The sequence below is a fragment of the Lipotes vexillifer genome, unplaced genomic scaffold (assembly GCF_000442215.2).
Source record: "Lipotes vexillifer unplaced genomic scaffold, Lipotes_vexillifer_v1.1 scaffold36, whole genome shotgun sequence".
Classification (NCBI taxonomy): Eukaryota; Metazoa; Chordata; class Mammalia; order Artiodactyla; family Lipotidae; genus Lipotes; species Lipotes vexillifer.
Window position 1 is genome coordinate 4675845 of NW_006792448.1, and position 20018 is coordinate 4695862.

The window sequence follows — 20018 nt, forward strand, 5'->3', positions numbered from 1 at the left end:
CATTCCTGGGCTTGTAGATGGCCATCTTCTCCCTCTGTCTTCACATTGTCTTCCCTCTGTATGTGTCTGTCTCTGTGTCCAGATTTCCACTTTTTATAAGGATATCAGTCATTTTAGATGAAGGCCCACCTTAATGACCTCATTTTAACTCAGTTACCTCTGTGAGGACACTATTTCCAAATAAAGTCACATTCTGAGGTACTAAGATCAAGGCTTCAACAGATCTTTTCTTGCGGGGGGGCACAATTCAGCCCGTAACTTGGCAGCCTGGCCCCAGGTGGTGGCAGCGAAGGTGGGGGGAAGGGCTACACCACAGGTGGATCCTGGAGGTGGAGTTCATAGGACCTGCCACTAAGAGAGAGGAGAATTGGAGACCCCAGGTCTCTGCCTTCAGTAGGTGGGCAGAGGTCACCCTCTCTACCGAAATGGGAGGCCTGGGGAGCGAGGGCTGAGGGTTGGGGATGGGTGGACTCTGCAGGTCCGGTGGGGCCATGTTAGTTTTGAGATGCTTGTGCATCAAGTAGGCAGAGTCAGGCCTTGAGAAATAAATTCAGGAAATGAGAGCATAGAGATGGAATTTAAAGTCAGGGAAATGGAGGGGATCCTTTAGGGAGAGTGTGGATAAAGAAAATGAGGACTGGGCCCTGGGACAGGTGAGGAAGAAGAGGGGGAATGTGAAAAGGGGATGAGGAAGGAGTCTGAGTGTCCACACTGGCTGAATTGCCACGAGCGTGGTGCAAGGGCCAGGAATCTGGCCACCTACCTGCTATGTGACTTTGGGCAAAGCTCTTAACTTCTCTGGTCTTCTGTGCCTTCCCAACCAGCAAGGGTCTTACAGTGATTATGAGGGTGAAATCCGGTTGCACTTTGAAAGGAGCCAAGTCTGCTGATGACACAGGCGATGCTGTTGCTGCTGCTGATTGTAGGGCTGACTAGGAGCTAAAGCCTCTGACATACCCCAGGGCTCTCCATGCCCCCAAACACTTAAGAGTTCACACATTTTTTAGAAAATGGATTCTTTTTTTTTTTTCCCCTGATCTATACAGTAGGTCTTTGTTGGTTATCCTTTTTAAATACAGCAGCGTGTACATGTCAATCCCAAACTCCCTAACTATCCCTTCCCTCCACCCTTCCTCTCTGGTAACCATAAGTTCATTCTCTAAGTCTGTGAGTCCATTTCTGTTTTGTAAATACATTCATTTGTATTCTTTCTTTTTAGATTCCTAATATAAGCGATATCATACGATATTTCTCTTTCTCTGTCTGACACTTCATTCAGTATGACAATCTCTAAGTCCATCCATGTTGCTACAAATGTCATTATTTCATTCTTTTTTATGGCTGAGTAATATTCCATTGTGTATATGTACCACATCTTCTTTATCCATTCATCTATCGATGGACATTTAGGTTGCTTCCGTGTCTTGGCTATTGTAAACAGTGCTGCAATGAACATTGGGGTGCATGTATCCTTTAGGACCATGTTTTTCTCCAGATAAATGCCCAGGAGTGGGATTGCAGGGTCATATGGTAGCTCTATTTCCAGTTTTTTAAGGAAACTCCATACTGTTCTCCAGAGTGGCTGTACCAATTTACATTCCCACCAACAGTGTAGGAGGGTTCCTTTCTCTCCACATCCTCTCCAGCATTTACTGTTTGTGGATTTTTTTGTGTGTGTGTGGTACGCGGGCCTCTCACTGTTGTGGCCTCTCCCGTTGCGGAGCACAGGCTCCGGATGCGCAGGCTCAGCGGCCATGGCTCACAGGCCTAGCCGCTCCGCGGCATGTGGGATCTTCCCAGACCAGGGCACAAACCCGTGTCCCCTGCATCGGCAGGCGGACTCTCAACCACTGTGCCACCAGGGAAGCCCTGTTTGTGGATTTTTTGCTGATGGCCATTTTGACTGGTGTGAGGTGATAGCTCATTGTAGTTTTGATTTGCATTTCTTTAATCATTAGTGATGTTGAACATCTTTTCAGGTGCCTCTTGGCCATCCATATGTCTTCCTTGGAAAAATATCTATTTAGGTCTTCTGCTCATTTTTTGATTGGGTTGTTTGTTTTGATGATATTAAGCAGCATGAGCTGTTTGTAAATTTTGGAGACTAATCCCATGTCGGTCCCATCAAGTGCAAATATTTTCTCCCAGTCTGTGGGTTGTCTTTTCATTTTGTTTATGGTTCCCTTTGCTGTGCAAAAACTTTTGAATTTAATTAGGTCCCATTTTTTAATTTTTGTTTTTTTTTCCATTACTCTGGGAGACGGATTGGAAAAGATATTGCTGTGATTTATGTCAGAGAGTGTTCTGCCTATGTTTTCCTCTAAGAGTGTTAGAGTGTCCAGTCTCACATTTAGGTCTTTAATCCATTTTGAGCTTATTTTTGTGTATGGTGTTAAATAATGATCTAATTTCATTTTTTTACATGTAGCTGTCCAGTTTTCCCAGTACCATTTGTTGAAGAGACTTTCTTTCCACCATTGTATAGTCTTGCCTCTTTTGTCATGGATTAATTGACCATAGGTGTGTGGGTTTATTACTGGACTTTCTATCCTGTTCCATTGATCTATAGGTCTATTTTTTGTGCCAGTACCATACTGTTTTGATGACTATAGCTTTGTAGTATAGTCTGAAGTCAGGAAGCCTGATTCCTCCAGCTCCATTTTTCTTTCTCAAGATTGCTTTGGCTATTTGGGGTCTTTTGTGTCTCCATACAAATTTTAGGGTTTTTTGTTCTAGTTCTGTGAAAAATGCCATTGGTAATTTGATAGGGATTGTATTGAATCTGTAGATTGCCTTGGGTAGTATAGTCATTTTCACAATATTTAATCTTCCAATCCAAGACCATGGTATATTTTTCTATCTGTTTATGTCTTCTTCAATTTCTTTCATCAGCATCTTATAGTTTTTGGAGTACAGGTCTTTTGTCTCCTTAGGTAGTTTTATTCCTTAGATCTTTTGTCTCCTTAGGTATTTTATTCTTTCTGATGCAATGGTAAATGGGATTGTTTCTTGACTTTCTCTTTCTGATCTTTCATTGTTAGTGTATAGAAATGCAACAGATTTCTGTGTATTAATTTAGTAGCCTGCAACTTTCCCAAATTTATTGATGAGCTCTAGTAGTTTTCTGGTAGCATCTTTAGGCCTTTCTATGTGTAATATCATGTCATCTGCAAGCAGTGACTGTTTACCTTCTTCTTTTCTAATTTGGATTCCTTTTATTTCTTTTTCTTCTCTGCTGTAGTTAGGGCTTCCAAAACTATGTTGAATAAAAGTGGTGAGAGTGGGCATACTTGTCTTATTCCTGATCTTAGAGGAAATGCTTTCAGCTTTTCACCATTGAGTATGATGCTAGCTGTAGGTTTGTTGTATATGGCCTTTATTACATTGAGGTAGGTTCCCTCTATGCCCACTTTCTGGAGAGTTTTTATCATAAATTGGTGTTGAATTTTGTCAAAAGCTTTTTCTGTATCTTTTGAGATGATCATATGGTTTTTATTCTTCAGTTTGTGGATGTGGTGTATCACATTGATTGATTTATGGATATTGAAGAATCCTTGCACCCCTGGGATAAATCCCACTCAATCATGGTGTATGAGCCTTTTAATGTATTTTTGGATTTGAATTGCTAGTATTTTGTTGAGGATTTTTGCATCTATGTTCATCAGTGATATTGGCCTGTAAATTTCTTTTCCAGTGGTATCTTTGTCTGGTTTTGGTATCAGGGTGATTGTGGCCTCATAGAATGAGTTTGGGAGTCTTCCTTCCTCTGCAATTTTTGGGAAAACTTTCAGAAGGATAGGTGTTAGCTCTTCTCTAAATGTTTGATAGAATTCTCCTGTGAAGCCATCAGGTCCTGGACTTTTGTTTGTTGGGAGTTTTTAAACTATAGTTTCAATTTCAGTGTTTGTGATTGGTCTGTTCATATTTTCTAATTCTTCCTGGTTCAGTCTTGGGAGACTGTACCTTTCTAAGAATTTGTCCATTTCTTCCAGGTTGTCCATTTTGTTGGCATACAGTTGCATGTAGTAGTCTCTTGTGATCCTTTGTATTTCTGTAGTGTCAGTTGTAACTTCTCCTTTTTCATTTCTAATTTTATTGATTTGAGTCCTCTCCCTTTTGTCCTTGATGAGTCTGGCTAAAGGGTTGTCAATTTTGTTTATCTTTTCAAAGAACCAGCTTTTTGTTTCATTGATCTTTGCTATTGTCTTCCTTGTCTCTATTTCATTTATTTCTGCTCTGATCTTTATGATTTCTTTCTTTCTACTGACTTTCAGTTTTGTTTGTTCTTCTTTCTCTAGTTGCTTTGGGTGTAAGGTTAGCTTGTTTATTTGAGATTTTTCTTGTTTCCTGAGGTAAGATTGTATTGCTATAAGCTTTCCTCCTAGAACTGCTTTTGTTGTATCCCATAGGTTTTGGATGGTTGTGCTTTCATTTTCATTTGTCTCTAGGTATTTGTTGATTTCCTCTTTGATTTCTTCAGTGATACATTGGTTTTTAAGTAGCAAATTGTTTAGCAGCAAATTGTTTAGCCTCCACATGTTTGTGTTTTTTATAGTTTTTTTTCTTGTAGTTCATTTCTAATCTCATAGTGTTATGGTCGGAAAAGATGCTTGATATGATTTCAATTTTCTTAAATTTACCGAGGCTTGCTTTGTGGCCCAGGATGTGGTCAATCCTGGAGAATGTTCCATGTGCACTTGAGAAGAAAGTGTGATCTGCTGTTTTTGGATGGAATGTCCTATAAATATCAATTAAATCTATCTGGTCTATTTTGTCATTTAAAGCTTGTGTTTCCTTATTAATTTTCTGTCTGGATGATCTGTCCATTGATAAAAATGGAGTGTTAACATCCCCCACTGTTATTGTGTAACTGTCGATTTCTCCCTTTATGGCTGTTAGTATTTGTCTTATATGTTGAGGTGCTCCTATGTTGCATGCATATATGTTTACAATTGTTATATCTTCTTCTTGGATTGATCCCTTGATTGTTATGTAGTGTCCTTCTTTGTCTCTTATAACCGTCTTTATTGTTAAGTCTATTTTGTCTGTTATGAGTATTCTACTCCAGCTTTCTTTTGGAATCCATTTGCATGGAAGACCTTCTTCCATCTCCTCACTTTCAGGCTGTATGTGTCCCTAGGTCTGCAGTGGGTCTCCTGTAGACAGCATACATACAGGCCTTGTTTTCATATCCATTCAGCCAGTCTATGTCTTTTGGTTGGTGAATTTAATCCATTCACATTTAAGGTAATTATCGATATGTGTATTCCTATTGCCATTTTCTTAATTGTCTTGGGTTTCTTTTTGTAGGTCTTTTTTCTTTCTTTCCTCTTTTGTTCTCTTCTCTTGTGGTTTGATGACCATCTTTAGTGTTGTTTTTCTGTTGCTTTTTCTTTTGTGTGTGTGTATCTATTGTAGTTTTGGGTTTGCTCTTCCCATGATGTTTTGATATAGCAGTCTATATATGTACAAGGTTGTTTTAAGTTGCTAGTCTCTTTCCCACCTAGAGGAGTTCCTTTAGCATTTTTTTGCACAGCTGGTCTGGTAGTGCTGAATTCTCTTAGCTTTTGCTTGTCTGTAAAGCTTTTGATTTCTCTGTCGAATCTGAATGAGATCCTTGCCAGGTAGAGTAGGCTTGGTTGTAGGTACTTCCCTTTCATCACTTTAAATATATCATGCCACTCCCTTCTGGCTTGTAGAGTTTCTGCTGAGAAATCTATGTGTCTCAGTGTGTTTCTCCTTGGGTTTATCCTGCCTGGGACTCTCTGCACTTCCTGGACTTGGGTGGCTATTTCCTTTCCCATATTAGAGAAGTTTTCTATTATAATCTCTTCAAATATTTTCTCGGGTCCTTTCTCTCTCTCTTCCCCTTCAGGGACCCCTATAACGAGAATGTTGGTGCATTTAATGTTGTCCCAGAAGTCTCTTAGGCTGTCTGCATTTCTTTTCATTCTTTTTTCTTTATTCTGTTCTGTAGCAGTGATTTCCACCATTCTGTCTCCCAGGTCACTTATCTGTTCTTCTGCCTCAGTTATTCTGCTATTGATTCCTTCTAGTGTATTTTTCATCTCAGTTATTGTATTGTTCATCTCTGTTTGTTTGTTCTTTAATTCTTCTAAGTCTTTGTTAAACATTTCTTGTATCTTCTCGATCTTTGCCTCTGTTCTTTTTCTGAGGTCCTGGATCATCTTCACTATCATTATTCTGAATTCTTTTTCTGGAAGGTTGCCTATCTCCACTTCATTTAGTTGCTTTTCTGCAGATTTATCTTATTCCTTCATCTGTGACATAATCCTCTGCCTTTTCATTTTGTCTATCTTTCTGTGATTGTGGTTTTCATTCTGCAGGCTGCAGGATTGTAGTTCTTCTTGCTTCAGCTGTCTGCCCTCTGGTGGATGAGGCTATCTAAGAGGCTTAGAAAATGGATTCTGATATCTTGGTGAGGTGTGTGGTGATGGCATTTGCTGCTTCAGGACCCAGGAGGACTCTGAAGAACCTGGAGGTAGAACCTGGGCTCACAGACTGCTTCTTTTTTCACCTGAGCTATTATTTTACTTCCTGGGAAAGGAGAACAAACCAGGCCTATTTATCAGAACTTCTCTGCCAGGATCAGGGAGTGGTGAGCATCTTAGCTATGGTAGGTGTGTTTGTGTATATGTGTGTGTGTGTGCCTACGTGTGTACGTGTGTGTTTAGGTGCATGTGTTTATGTGTGTGTGCATGTGTTTATGTGTGTGCATGTGTTTGTGTTTATGAATGTACGTGTGTGTGCACACGTGTGCATACTTGCACATTTTTGTGATCCCAGAGAAAGAGTAATAAAATCTCCAGCAGACTGGCTTATCCATTTAGCAACATCTCACTCTGAAACTGGGCTGAAGTGTTTGAAGCTGAAAGAAAATGACTATATTTGGAAATACCTATTAATATCCTACAAGTATTTAGGTGGAAACTGAAATGACAAGTCATGGTTTCCTCTGCTGCTGGGGAAGGCCTGGGGATGGAGAAGCGGTGGAGAGAAAGAAAGGAGAGCAGATGGGATTTTGCGATGGTCAGTGGCTTGCTGACTATCCACCTTCCCTGTCCCTGTGAGCACACTGACAGGGCCACACCACTGCCTCCTCCTCCGTGGTCTCCAAGTCTGTGGGAGATGCTTCAGTGACCTCAGCAGGACAATCAGAGGTTGACTGAGGAGCTCTAGCCAGCACTCCCTTGCTCCCCAAAATCTCTCCCTTACCCTGTCATCAAAGCCGTGAGTTTGTACCTTAATGTCTTATAATCTCAAACAGTTTTTGGTGTTCTAGATTCATAGCATGAAAGCTCATGGGAAGCATAACAACTTAATTGTCAGCTAGTGTTTTTTTTTTAATTGAAGTATAGTTGTTTTACAATATTGTGTTAGTTTCAGGTAGTGATTCAATTATATTTTTCAGATTATTTTCCATTATAAGCTATTATAAGATATTGAATATAGTTCCCCATGTTATGCAGTAGATCCTGTTGCTTATCTATTTTATGTGTAGTAGTCAATGGTAGCTAACAGCCAGCTAACAGCAAGGTCCCATGGGAATGTAAGATCATGTGCTTAGGGGGGGAGGGCAAGAGCGAAGAGATGGGAGAGACCACAGTGTTGCCTGAATTGACCCTGGGGAGGGGGGCAGTATATTGGCAGAGAGGACTGTGGTTTAGAGAAGCCTGAGCTCCATGTTGGGAGCGCTGGGGAGGAGACAGTGCTTTGACTTCCTTTGATAGGTTCTGTGGCCCAGGGATTGCCTCCCTCTAGGGAGTATAATAGGAGTGGGCTGCAAAGATAAGCACCAAGATGTAGACAAATGGTCAAGAAGCAAGTACCTTGGTTTCCCCATTGCCCTGGAGAACACTGAGGGTGTCTCTTCTCTTGCCATCAGCCCATATCACAGACTGTCTTGAGTACTGGGGCCTGGATAACTCGTGCTTGCATGATTGTCTGATTTCCCAGCTTGGGTCTCTGTGCTCTGTAGGAGCAGTGCTTTTCAGGTAAATTGGTCCAATGTCTTTTCCATTGGCAGATGCCATGGCCCACTCTGACATACTGATGAGTCATAGCCATCAAATCCCAGCCCTGCAGGGTCCAGACCCAGCTTCTCCTTGTTGGCAAATTTCATTCATCCTTGAGGACTCAGATCAGTGGCCCTTCACCATGAGCCCTTCTCACTTCTCTACACTTCTGTTGCACTTACTTTGGTTTAACATCCATCCTTGTCTTGGTCTCCGGTACCCCAGCCAGTCTGTCCTGCCTTCTTAACTAGACTGCAGGTTCTCCAGGGGCTGGGCTGTGTCTTATTCATCATAGTGCATCTTCTCTGCCTTCTCCCCACCCCAGAGCTCTCATCACAGTGCCACACACATGATGGACTCTTAGAAAAAGAGGTGGGTTGTTTTTTTTTTATGATAACGATGACACAGGTGTTCATGGCTTTTAGGACAGACTCTTTACCATGATTACCGAGGTTCCACATCAAGTGACCCTGCCACCTCTCCAGCCTCATCTGCCAGCACTGCACCGTTCACTCGTTCCATTCCATCCACACTGGCTGTCCGTCTGCTCCTGGAGGCTCCACTTCGTCCTAGCATGTTGTTCACTCTGAATGCGCCTCCCTCCTCTCCTGGTTAACTCTTTGTCATCCTTCCAGTCTCAGCCAGATATCACCTCCCCAGGGCAGCCCTCCTTCCCTAGTCTGGGTTGGGATCCTTTGTTCTGAGCTCTGGTAGAACCATTTCCCTTTGCTGAGTTCAAAGCTCTGGCCTCCTGGTGACTGCATGAATTGTGTGATGGTTGGTTGTCAGGCTGCCCCACTCAAAGAGCTAACAGTCCCTCATTTGCCCAGCAGGTGGTTGGACAAGGATAAGGATGATGGGCAGTTGGTCCGAGAGTTGCTGCCCAGCGACAGCAATGCGACACTAAAGAGTAAGTCGTCCTGAGGACAGGTGGTAGGTGTGCCCTGGGCAGGACAGACGCCCTCCCTTGGCTGCTTAGAAGGCAGTTGGGGAAAGCACATGCCCTTCACTCCACGGAGGCAGCACTGGGCAGGGTGGAGAGGAAGAGGCTCTGAGGGAGGATCTGGAAATCTGTCTGTCTGCGCTGTGCACACAGCCGTGTTATGGCCCTCAGTGTGGGGCTCTGACTCATGTGGGCCTCTGTCAATGAGAGTAACAAGAGCAGTAACAGGCTAATGTTGCCCATTGCTGGGGGTACCTATCGTTCAGGGCCTGGAGAGGATAAACACGTTTGGAAGGGGCTGTACAATGAAAACATTGTTTTCAATGCCAAGAATTATCCTGGAGGCCTTACAGCTTTCCTTAGTGGTGTTATTTCTTCAAGTGCCTTGGTTTGATCATGAGCATTAGACAAAGTTTAAAAGAAACATATCCAGAATCCTCAGTAATACCAACACCTCATTTCTTTTACAAGACCTCATATTTATCATTGATTATCTCATGTGAGCCCTGTGATAACCCCAGAAGGTAGGCAGAGCTGATGTTGTTATGCCCATTTGTCAGATGGGGACACATCTGGTGGAACTAAATATCTTTGTAAGGTCAGATAGAAAATTGAAGAGTTGGAATTCTACGTTCTCTGAATGCAGAATTACGGAATTTAAGAGCTGGGATGATCCTTAAGAGATGAACTAATGCCCCCATTAGACACACGACCCATGCCTGTGGCAAGGGGATCCCCTAGTACAGCCAGGTCTGCACCCAGCAGTGGAGCTGGTACCAGTGCCCAGGAGTCTGTGTCTTCCTGCCTTGCGCTTCCCACTCCAGCAAGCCCTGCTTTACCACGTGGAAAGGACCCTTCAGGCTATCCACTCCCAAGTCAGAGCTTTTGAAAGGATTTAGATGGAAAATGGTGTAAAGAAGAGGTCTTTTTTTTTTCTCAGTTCCTACTATATCTTTACAGCAAGAAGGACAAAAGCCACTTCCTCGGTGCCCTCAGGTGTCCCTGGAGGAGCGGGTCTGGGCCATACCCACAGGTCTGGCCTCTACCAGGGCCTGGCGGGTCTGTAGGGCTGTCCCCGCAGCAGCTGTGCTCAGCTGCCTTTCTCTGAGTCTCTTTTGCCAGTGCTGGAAGGCCCTGAGACAGCCATGCACAGCGGGCCTTGGAACTAGCATCACTTGCCTTCTCAGTGCTTCCCTCCTCATTCCCAAGACCCATACCCTGCAACAAACCTATAGGACTTGAGGTCGTGGCTCAGGTTATCCCAGGACTTGCCTTTTACCAGGCATTTGTATCCTCCCTTGTGGACAGACGATGAAGACCTTTCTAGGTCATAAGATGGAGCAGCATCAGCACGGCATTTCAGTTGAGAACGGGGCTGAACGGGGTCCACGTTAGGGTTTCCCTCATAGCTGGCTCCTTCTTCTTCTTTTCTTTAATATCTCCAACTATTTTATTTTAATATATAAACATCAATACACAATAGTTCAAAGAAAGTAGTTGTGATTATTTCAATATCATGCCAGAAAGTTTATTTGCTAAAACTCAGCTTCCATTTCTCAATTTTCTCAATTTTTAAAAAATGAATACAAGGTTACTTTCTTACATGATTGTGTAAAACACAACTCTCAAATATGCTTAATGATGAATGCCTAGTGTTTAATGCTAGGCTGGCTCCTTCTTAACTGTTGCCATCTTGAGCCAAATACATTATCTTCTGAAGCTCAAATTCCTCACCTGTAAAACCAAGGTCAGAACACTCAGCACCAACACCGTGTAAACGTGCTACACACTGTCTGCAGGGAGGTAGATGCTCCCTTTGCCTCAGTTTCTTCATCCATCAGACAAGAAATTGCATGAGGTGTTTGCTTTAAATCCTTGTGTCTTACATTTTAGTATTCTTTGCAAGCCTTCCTGTTCCCAGTGCATTCACACCCCGTGGGGCAGGCCGAGCAGGTATTAGAATTCTGATTTTGAGATGAGGGGGGCTGGCGGGAGCCACCCCCCAGTCTCAGGGTTACATAAAGAGAGCAAGACCCTGGGCTCCCAACCCCCAACTGAGCGCCCCAGCCCTGGTGGAGCAGCCTCCTGCCCCACGCTCCCTCCCGCTCACCCTGCACTAAACCCTCCCTTCCTGCCTCCTGCCTCGGGCTGTTCAGACTTCCGCTATCACATCAGCCTGAAGACTGGGGACGTCCCTGGGGCCAGCACAGATTCCACAGTCTACATCAAGCTCTATGGGGACAAATCTGACACCATCAAGCAAGGTCTTCTTGTCTCTGACAACAACCTGAAAGACTACTTTGAACGTGGCCAGGTGGATGAGTTCACCCTGGAGACCCTGAACATTGGACCCGTAAGTCTTCTTCCTGAGACCACGTGATGGCATCTTACCCGTTCACCTGCGTGTATCTGCACATGGATTCACACACACACACACACACACACACACACTCGCAGTCACACAGATGAACCCATTTTGAAGGAAAAAAATGCCCAAGGGCACAGGTAGTAAAGTACGTTGTTTTCCAGTTATGATCTAGAGCAGCAGAGACATGTGAACAGTGGTCAAGCTTCCAGAGTCTCTTTGGGGCTTGAAGATGTATTCTTAGTGGCTGTAATCCCAACATTTCCTTTACCTCCATAGCCAGGACTGATGGACCTGGATCCCAAACACTGGAGAAGGGGACTGTGGTGTACAGGGAAGGAAGAGAGGAGGAAAAGCTGTAAAGAGGGGCTGAAAATACTTCCCAATTCCAAACTAGAGTGTGTATCAGAGTGACGCTCAGGAAGCCTGTTTCAGTGTATACTCCCAGGCCACACCTGAGAGACTCTGCCTTAGAGGATGGGGCCCCCAAGGGTCTCCCTCCATCATGTCTCCAGGTGGCCCTGCTGCGAGGGGTCTGAGCACTTCACCTGGAGAAGTGTGGATCTGACTGCCTGCACTCAAGTGTTGGAGACTTTTCTAGAAATGTCTGAGCTGGGCTTCATGTTATCACCTGCCCGTCTCAGGCGGTGGCTTGTGGAAACTGAGAGGGTTACAACCTCCCCTTTGCTAACCCCTTCCCCTCTTGGTGAGCCTCACCTTATTTCAGGTGCTCTGGGGAATGATCTCATGTCAGTCATTTATATCTTGAAGGTAATGAGCTTAAATCAAGATTTTCCTTGATCAAAATGTATTTACATTTTAAGCTGAATTAATAATTGTAGACTGAAATGCTGTTTGCATTATTAAGGATTTCTGGCAACAGCCAACAGATAAATGAGACATCTGAGGGATGGGGGAGGGCGTTTGGGCCCTTCTTGGGTTTCTGAAACCCCCTCAACAAACAATGTGGCCAAGAGGGTGGGAGCGTGGTTTCAGGCTGCTGACTGCCTGGGTCTGAAGCCCAGTGTTTCCACGTACCTCCTGTGTGCAAGTTACTTCATCTCTGTTTGCCTCAGTTTCCTCATTACTATCAAAAGGGATCCCAATGGGATTGTTATAGCGTTAACTATGTTAGTAACACCCACATGCAGTAGTGTGTTCAATAAACACTAGCTGTTATTGACTGAACCATTGCTCACGTCCGGTGCTGGTTGTGGAACTGACAGGCAGTCCCTGCCATTAAGGTGCTTTCTGTCACATCAGGTAGAAAATACCTGCCCCAGTCTTTGCTCTGTCACAGTCCCAGCACCACAGAAAGACAACGAAGCTCTCCCGTGCCCCTTGGCACACACCCCAAAGGCTCTCAGGCTGTGTCTGTAGATATAGTTGGTCTCCTTCCCACAATTCCAGGGGATCGGGCTACATGCACTCAGCTGCAATACTGTTTCCGTTACCAGCTGCAAAGGTGCACTTAGTAGGCATAAGAGTGAGAGCAAGGCTTACAGGGACAACTTTCTAAACCTAGCCTTTGGGCACCAGACTCACGGCAAGCGTCACTCCTCCAAACCACCACAAAGAGGATCTAGGGGGTGCTGGAAGGGATCTCAAAAGCCATCTCATAATTCCATCTGATATTAGAATTGCCCTGTATACAGCATTTCAAAAAAAACATAAAAGTCATTTGAATGTTGAAGAGCTAGGTACATCTAAGGATGGTAACATGATCATTTATGCACTCATCTATGTTACTTGTGGGCAAAGATGAACATAAAATATAAAATAGTGAAGCAACTGAACTATGGAGTATTATAGGGAAAAAATGCACTTCAGTGCTAAGAGTGAGAGGAGGAATTGGACACAGAATGACAGAGCCCTAAGAGGTTGTCTGCATATTCTGTCACCTGTAGGATGGGTGTGTCGAAGAAGACATGTAAAGATACGTACAATAGTGTATGGTTTAAAACAAAAGAAAGCCAAATCACCAGCGTGGCTGTCAGAAGCTGATGGTTAATATTTTGAACGTTTGCTTTCTTGTGCATTCACCACATTCTTAGGAAGTCCACCACCTAACTTTCAGTACATAATGGAGCTTTCAAAGCTCCTGCCACACCTGTTCCCACACTTGTTTCTCACAATGTACCCAGGAGGTGAGCTGGGCTAAAGACTTGAGGACAGAGGCTCCAGGCAGGAGAGGTGGTGCCCTGGTGCCCTGGCTGGCTGCTGGCAGGCAAGCCTGGGACCCAGCCTCCTCCTGCTAAGCCTGCGTCTCCCAAGGAACTGGAGGCTGGGTTGAGGAGGGCCATTTGTGCCGGTGTTTGGGGGTGGGTAGGGATGGAGGGATGAAGGTTTCTAAACAGTGGCTCCTTGCTCACTTGCACCCTGGGTTTCCTTCCAGATCAACCGGCTGGTGATCGGGCACGACAACACAGGCATGAACGCCAGCTGGTTCCTGGGCAGCATCCAGATCCATGTGCCCCGCCAAGGCAAGCAGTACATCTTCCCTGCCAACCGCTGGCTAGACAAGAACAAGGCCGACGGGCGCCTGGAGGTGGAGCTGTACCCCAGCGATGTCGTGGACATCCAGAAACGTACGGAGGTGGCCATGGTGGGACTGTCAACAATGTTCCCCGTAGGGTGGGGCAGCAGGGAAGGAGGAGGGACTGTGGGTGACTTGGGTCTTGTCTCAAAGCGGGGAAGCTTCCAGTTGTCCCTGGTACCAGCGTTCTGGGAGGGAAACGGGGCTCCTTTTACAGATGAGGAAACTGAGGACTCAATGGATAAAGCATTGTTTTCGGGGATAAAGGCAGCAAATGACTTTATTAAGAAATATACTTTCTGGGAATTCCCTGGAGGTCCAGTGGTTAGGACTCCATGCTTCCACTGCAAGGGACATGGGTTCCATCCCTGATCGGGGAAACAAGATCCCACATGCTGCATGGCACAGCCAAAAAAAGGAATATAGCTTGTCAGCCCCGTGTTCGAGAGGAGTTTGAGAAATAGTCTTCCCCCCGGGAAGATTGGGGAGGAGATAAGCTGTTTATTCATTTATTTATTCAATAAATATACGTTGAATGTTTCTCTGTGCCAGCGCTGCCCTAGGCTTTGCAGAGGCAGCCATGAGCAAAACAGACCAAACCCTTGTCCTCATGGACTTTACATTCCACCAGAGGAGACAAACAATAAATACATAATATAATGCCAAGAAAGAGCTAGAAGCAAAGGAAGCAGGATAAAGGGTTAGCAATGGCAGGGGGTGAGGGACCTTTTTGGACAGGGTAGTGACATCTTTGAATGGAGGTGAAGTTCAAGGCGATCTGGCCACCATTGCACATGATGTGAGAGCCATAGATTAGGTAGGGGTCAGAGAAACAAGAGGTTTTCTAGAGGGTCAGGAAGACCGTGGGACCAACCCTGGTACAGACAATGTCCCTTCCCTCACCCGTGCGTTTCCGCACCTACCCTGAAAGCAGCCATCCAAGGCTCACTCCCACAGGAAGCTTCTCTGAGAAAGAACCCACTACAAACTCAGCTCTTTCTCTTCCAGAGCTCCTTGTGTCTTTTCATTGTGTGCATTTTCTGTCCCCAACTAACCTGTAAATTCCTTGAGGGCTGTGTCACATATATACAAAGCATATACATATGCTTTGTAATGGTACCTGCCAGTATGAAGAATTAACTCCTTCCCTCTTTTTATGAGTTAAAACTTGATTTCCATCATAGTAATACAGGTACTAGTTAACAAGATAAAGATGAAAAAGCAGGAGTTCCCTTACCTACCTCTTCCCTCAACCCATCCCCTTTCTTCAGAGGTAACAGCTTTTTAATTACTTTAGCTTTTTCCTCTGAAATGTATCTCCATATTTTCAATAATATGCTTACCAATTTCTTGATTTTTCAGTCATAGACATTAATTACTGACTTCCTACTATGGAAGAGGAGGATTTAGCTTTTTTAACACAGGCTCATGTGCATGCATGTGCACATGCATGCACACACACAGTCCTCTCCTTCCAGCCTTCAATAATCAGTATTTGATTTGTACATTATTATAACCATGTAAATATTATAACCATGTAAATATTCTTCACTACTGACACCTACTTATAACAATTAAATTTAATTTTTATACAACTTTTTGTTTTTTTCTGGAGTTAATAATAGCCTCATTTATTCATTAGCAGAGTTTTCGATATACCCATCTATATTTCTATATACCCATCTGTATACCCATCTATCTGCATTAGTGTGCTAGGGCTACCATAAAAAATATCACAGACTAGGTGGCTTAAGCAACAAAAATGTGTTTTCTCCCGGTTCTGGAGGCTGGAAGTCCAAGATCAAGGTGTCAGCAGGTTGGGTTTCCTCTGTCCTGGGTTTGCAGATGGCCACCTTCTCACTGTCTCTCACAGGGTCTTCCTGTGTGCATGTGCATGTCTGTGTCCCAATCTCTTCTTACAACGACACCAGTCATTGGATTGGGACCCACTTTCATGGCCTCATTTTAACTTAATCACCTCTGTGAAGGCTCTGTCTCCAAATACAGTCACATTCTGAGATACTAAGGGTTAGAGTATCAGCATATGAATTTTGGGGGTACACAATTCTGCCATTACACCATCTTATCTCCATCTTCCCAATAGAAATAAAATTCTTTTCATATGTTCAAACCCAACAGGAATTCTGTTGGTTTCGTCTCTGCACTCCTCTCCCCAACTCCCTGTCTCAAGGGGAACTCTGTCCTGTTCTCTAGCCTGCCATGAAGCTGTCCTTTTGAGACTTCCTTTCTACTGTCTTTTGGACATTCCATTCTTCTCTCATCTGGGTCAAATCTCCTGTTTCCTGTATTTCATGCCTTCCTCTGCTTTGGTTTATTTCCTCATTTTAGAGGGAACACATTCTCCACTGCAATGGAAAATTTGAATGTCTGCAAATGTCTTTGGTCTACTCTCACCATTGATCCATCATTTGGCTTGTTAGAGAATTCTGAGTTCGAGCTCAGAGTTTAGAAGGAATTATTCTACCATCTTCTAGCTCCCAGGGTTGCATTTGGGAAGTCTGATGCCATTCTGCTACCCAGCACTTGGGGTTTTTTCTCTCTAAAAGCCTATAGGATCCTATTTTTATCCCTAGCATTCTGAAATTTCATGATGTCCTCACTGCCTTTTGTGATTTTAGTTTCATCCAATCTTCTGGGAACTCACGGGCTCCTTCAGTCTAGAAGTATTTTTTAGTTTTGGGACCCTTTTGTGTATTTATTTCTTTGACAATTTCCACCTCTCTATTTCCTCTGTTTCCTTTAGAACTGAACTTGTAGTGAGTTGTTGGACTTCCTCTGATTTTCTTACCTTTCTATCATTTGTTCTTGGGAAATTTCCTTTTTGTTCTTCAGAACTGTCCTTGACTTTACCGTTGCTTTGGAATATTTTATTTCAGCTACCACATTCATTCCCAGTAGCTGGCTCTCGTTCTCTGAATGCTCATTTTTATCTATCTTAACTTTGTATAATCTTTGCTGCTATTGTTCTAAGAACCGAGAGAGGGAACTGGGTTCAGGGTTCTCTCCATTCAGAATGCCGGCTTTTCCTGAGTGCCCCTGTTGTCCATCTGCTAGCCCACCCTCACTCCCAGCTGAGGCCAATATCTCTAGTTCAACTTCTTCCGGCTCTCAGCTAGTCCTCTTGTTTTCAGCCCCCAATTTCTCACATTGCTATGGTAGTGGGAGATCCCTCACCTTGTTGAAAATAACAGTCTTAACTTGAAAAAAAATTATGATTTTGCCTTATAGCATTGCTGAGAGGGCAAGTCTTGTAATAGTCACTTTGAATAAATATGGTCCCATAGTTCTGGGAGACATTTTGCTCTCCTATGGGAAGTGCCCTCTAGGGGTAAATACCTGTAACACATTTCCACCCTCTAACAGCTCGATCAAGTATTACCACTCTAAAATACAGACAATTCTCTGTGTAGCTGTATCTGTTGATATCATCTGAAAGGTGCATATATTTAAATGAAAATTATAATTTCAACCCCTCCTCCTTTACTGAAAATAAGGAAAAGAAACAAACACACAGCCTTTTACTTCTTTCTGCACTGTGGTGTCTGCCCAGGGGTAGGCACACAGCAGAGGGTGCCAGCTGGTGTACTGACTAATCTTCGTCCCTGGTTCCAGAGGACATGTGTGACACAGAGGATAACTGAGCTTTGGAGTCTGATGGCTTGGGTTTGCCATTTCCACCACCTACTCAATTCTTCTAAGTCTCAGTTTGGCAATCTTCAAAATGGAAATAATGGGGTTTATGATATTGATGGCAGGGTTGGATAAGATAATGCCTAAGAAGCACCAGACACATAGTACAGGCTTGTGAAGTGTTTGCTTTGTAATGATTATTACTACTGTTATTACTAAATGCCCCATTTCTCCCCCATGTGCCCACCCAGTGATCCACTACGAGGTTGAGATTTGGACAGGGGATGTGGGCGGCGCAAGCACCACTGCCCGAGTCTACATGCAGATCTACGGCGAGGAAGGCAAGACAGAGGTGCTCTTCCTCTCCAGCCGCTCAAAAGTGTTTGAGCGGGCATCCAAGGACACATTCCAGGTGTGTGTGGGCAAAGCAGTGGGGTTGTCAACAGAGGGCCCAGCAGATGTCTGAAAGTGGAGGGATTGGTTCTCAGCCCTGGCTTCTTATTAGAATCACCTGGGGGAGCTTTAGGAAAAAAGGGCTGCCTGGTCTACACATGCATCAGTTAAATCAGAACCTTTATGGTGGGATGTGTTTTCTGGGAATGTTTCTGAATGCTTTACCAGAGATACTAATGTGCTGCCAATTCTGAGAACTGCTGGAGCAGGTGATTCTAATTTAGCAAAATACGGCGCGAGACCCTTGGTTACTACATTCATTCCCAGCCTTGGCCTCCCATTCTACCACTCACTCAGCCTGAGGGCAGGGCCGTGCCTCCCAAACAGGATACTGGGAGGCCTGGGGTCTCCCGGCTGTGTTCTGAGGGCCCCAGGCCTCCTCACTTCCCTTCGAGTAGAGGAGAAAAAGAGATGAGAGTGCGAGCATGTTGTTGACAGGAGAGGAAGGAGGATGCAAGGGTGGTGCCCCTTGGGGCGGCACATGAATGTTTTATGTGGGACATGAGTGCGTGTGTGCATGTGTGTGTCTGCAGACCTGTGCGTGCATGAAGCGTATTCATGCTGGCTGGTCTATGAGTGTCTGTGTGCCACAAGCAGCTTGGCCCTCAGCAAAGAGTCCTAACCCAGTGCCCAGCACAGAGGGTCCTGGCTGAGCTGGGCCAGTGTCACAGGTGTCTGGAATGTTAGCACTAAAGGGGGCCTCCTGGAGTCCAACCCCTCATTACACTGCTGAGGATGCAGAGGCCCGAGCGGGTCACCTCTCTGAGCCTCAGCTTCTGCTCAAACCTAGCTTCATAATACCTGCCTGGCCTGCTTCACAGCACCTGGAAAGATCAAAATAGTCAAAGTCAGGGAAAGTACTTGGGAAATCAAGTCATGGAGATGTAAGGGCAGGGCATCTTCTGGATGTGAACAGACTGCATGGCTGGATATGGTGGTGGCTGCATTCACGGCTGGGCAGACAGATGGGGGGGAGAGGGGACAGCAAGTGAGCTGGCTTGCAAGGATGCTGTGACCTGGAAAGAACTAGGGAGGAGATGGAATGTGCTGAAGAAGGGACTTACCGTATCCAGAGCCCATCTCCTGTGTAGCTGAGAACATGTTCCTCGTCCTGGGGGCCCTGGGCTCCATTCTGGCTAATAATTTTCTCACAGAGGTGGTTTTGGCTGCATTGTGGCTTCGTGAACCAGGAGTCAGAAGGCCCGAGTTCTCATCTAGGCCTGGGCTCCAATTATGGGACACTGAACAACTCATAGGACAGCCCTGGGCCTCAGTTTCCCCAGCACACAGCAGAGAACTGGTGGGACTGGGCTTTAGGGATTGTCAAACACTCAGGCAAGGGCCTATCAGCACAGGGAGCCCTAAGAGTGGCCCGACCGGCAGGAGCTCCGTGTGAGCTGTCCCCTGAGCTCTGAGGGGGCCAGACCACCCCTCAGTATGAGGCTCAGAACAGAGTGGCAGATCAAAGGTCAAGGACCTGATCCTCTGAAGCAAAGCTAAATCCACGGACACTGCCCTTTGAGCCAGCCTCGTGCTAGGCCCAGTGGGAGAGAAAAGCAAGAACGAACAGTCCCTGCTCTCAGGAATTCCCACTTGATGTGCAGACACCAGCGCTCATGGGCAAAGAGGGCATCCAGGCCGGGCCAAGCTCTGGGCCCCCTCCCCTCTGAGCTCCCAGGGAGAGGAGATGTGCGGGAGGGGCCTGGGGGAGACTTCCATTTTTTGAAAAATAACATATTTTTTGCTTCTTGCAAAATTTATATATAATTAATGCTGAAAAAAAATGTTTGGAAGGAGAATACAGAAAAGCACAAACTAAAAAAAATAAAGTAATAATAAAGCTCAGGAATGAGAATGAATAGGTTTTGGAGGTAGAGGAAGGAATGGAGGCATTCTGCGTGAGGGAATAAAGATGAACATATGGAATTTTTAAAAAAAAGAAGGAATGAGGGCTTCCCTGGTGGCGCAGTGGTTGAGAGTCCGCCTGCTGATGCAGGGGACGCGGGGTCTGGGCCCCGGTCTGGGAAGATCCCA

General features: G+C 44.9%; 1 protein-coding gene across 2 annotated transcripts in view; it reads left to right on the plus strand.

The window, feature by feature from the left end:
* Positions 1-20018, plus strand: part of LOXHD1 (lipoxygenase homology PLAT domains 1) — a 213373-nt gene that overhangs the window by 83647 nt on the left and 109708 nt on the right. For both annotated transcript variants that reach the window (XM_007465616.1, XM_007465617.1), the window contains exons 15-18: positions 8870-8946; positions 11136-11332; positions 13740-13932; positions 17783-17943. In XM_007465616.1, coding sequence (XP_007465678.1) covers positions 8870-8946; positions 11136-11332; positions 13740-13932; positions 17783-17943 — 628 coding nt within the window. The remainder of the gene's footprint in view (positions 1-8869; positions 8947-11135; positions 11333-13739; positions 13933-17782; positions 17944-20018) is intronic.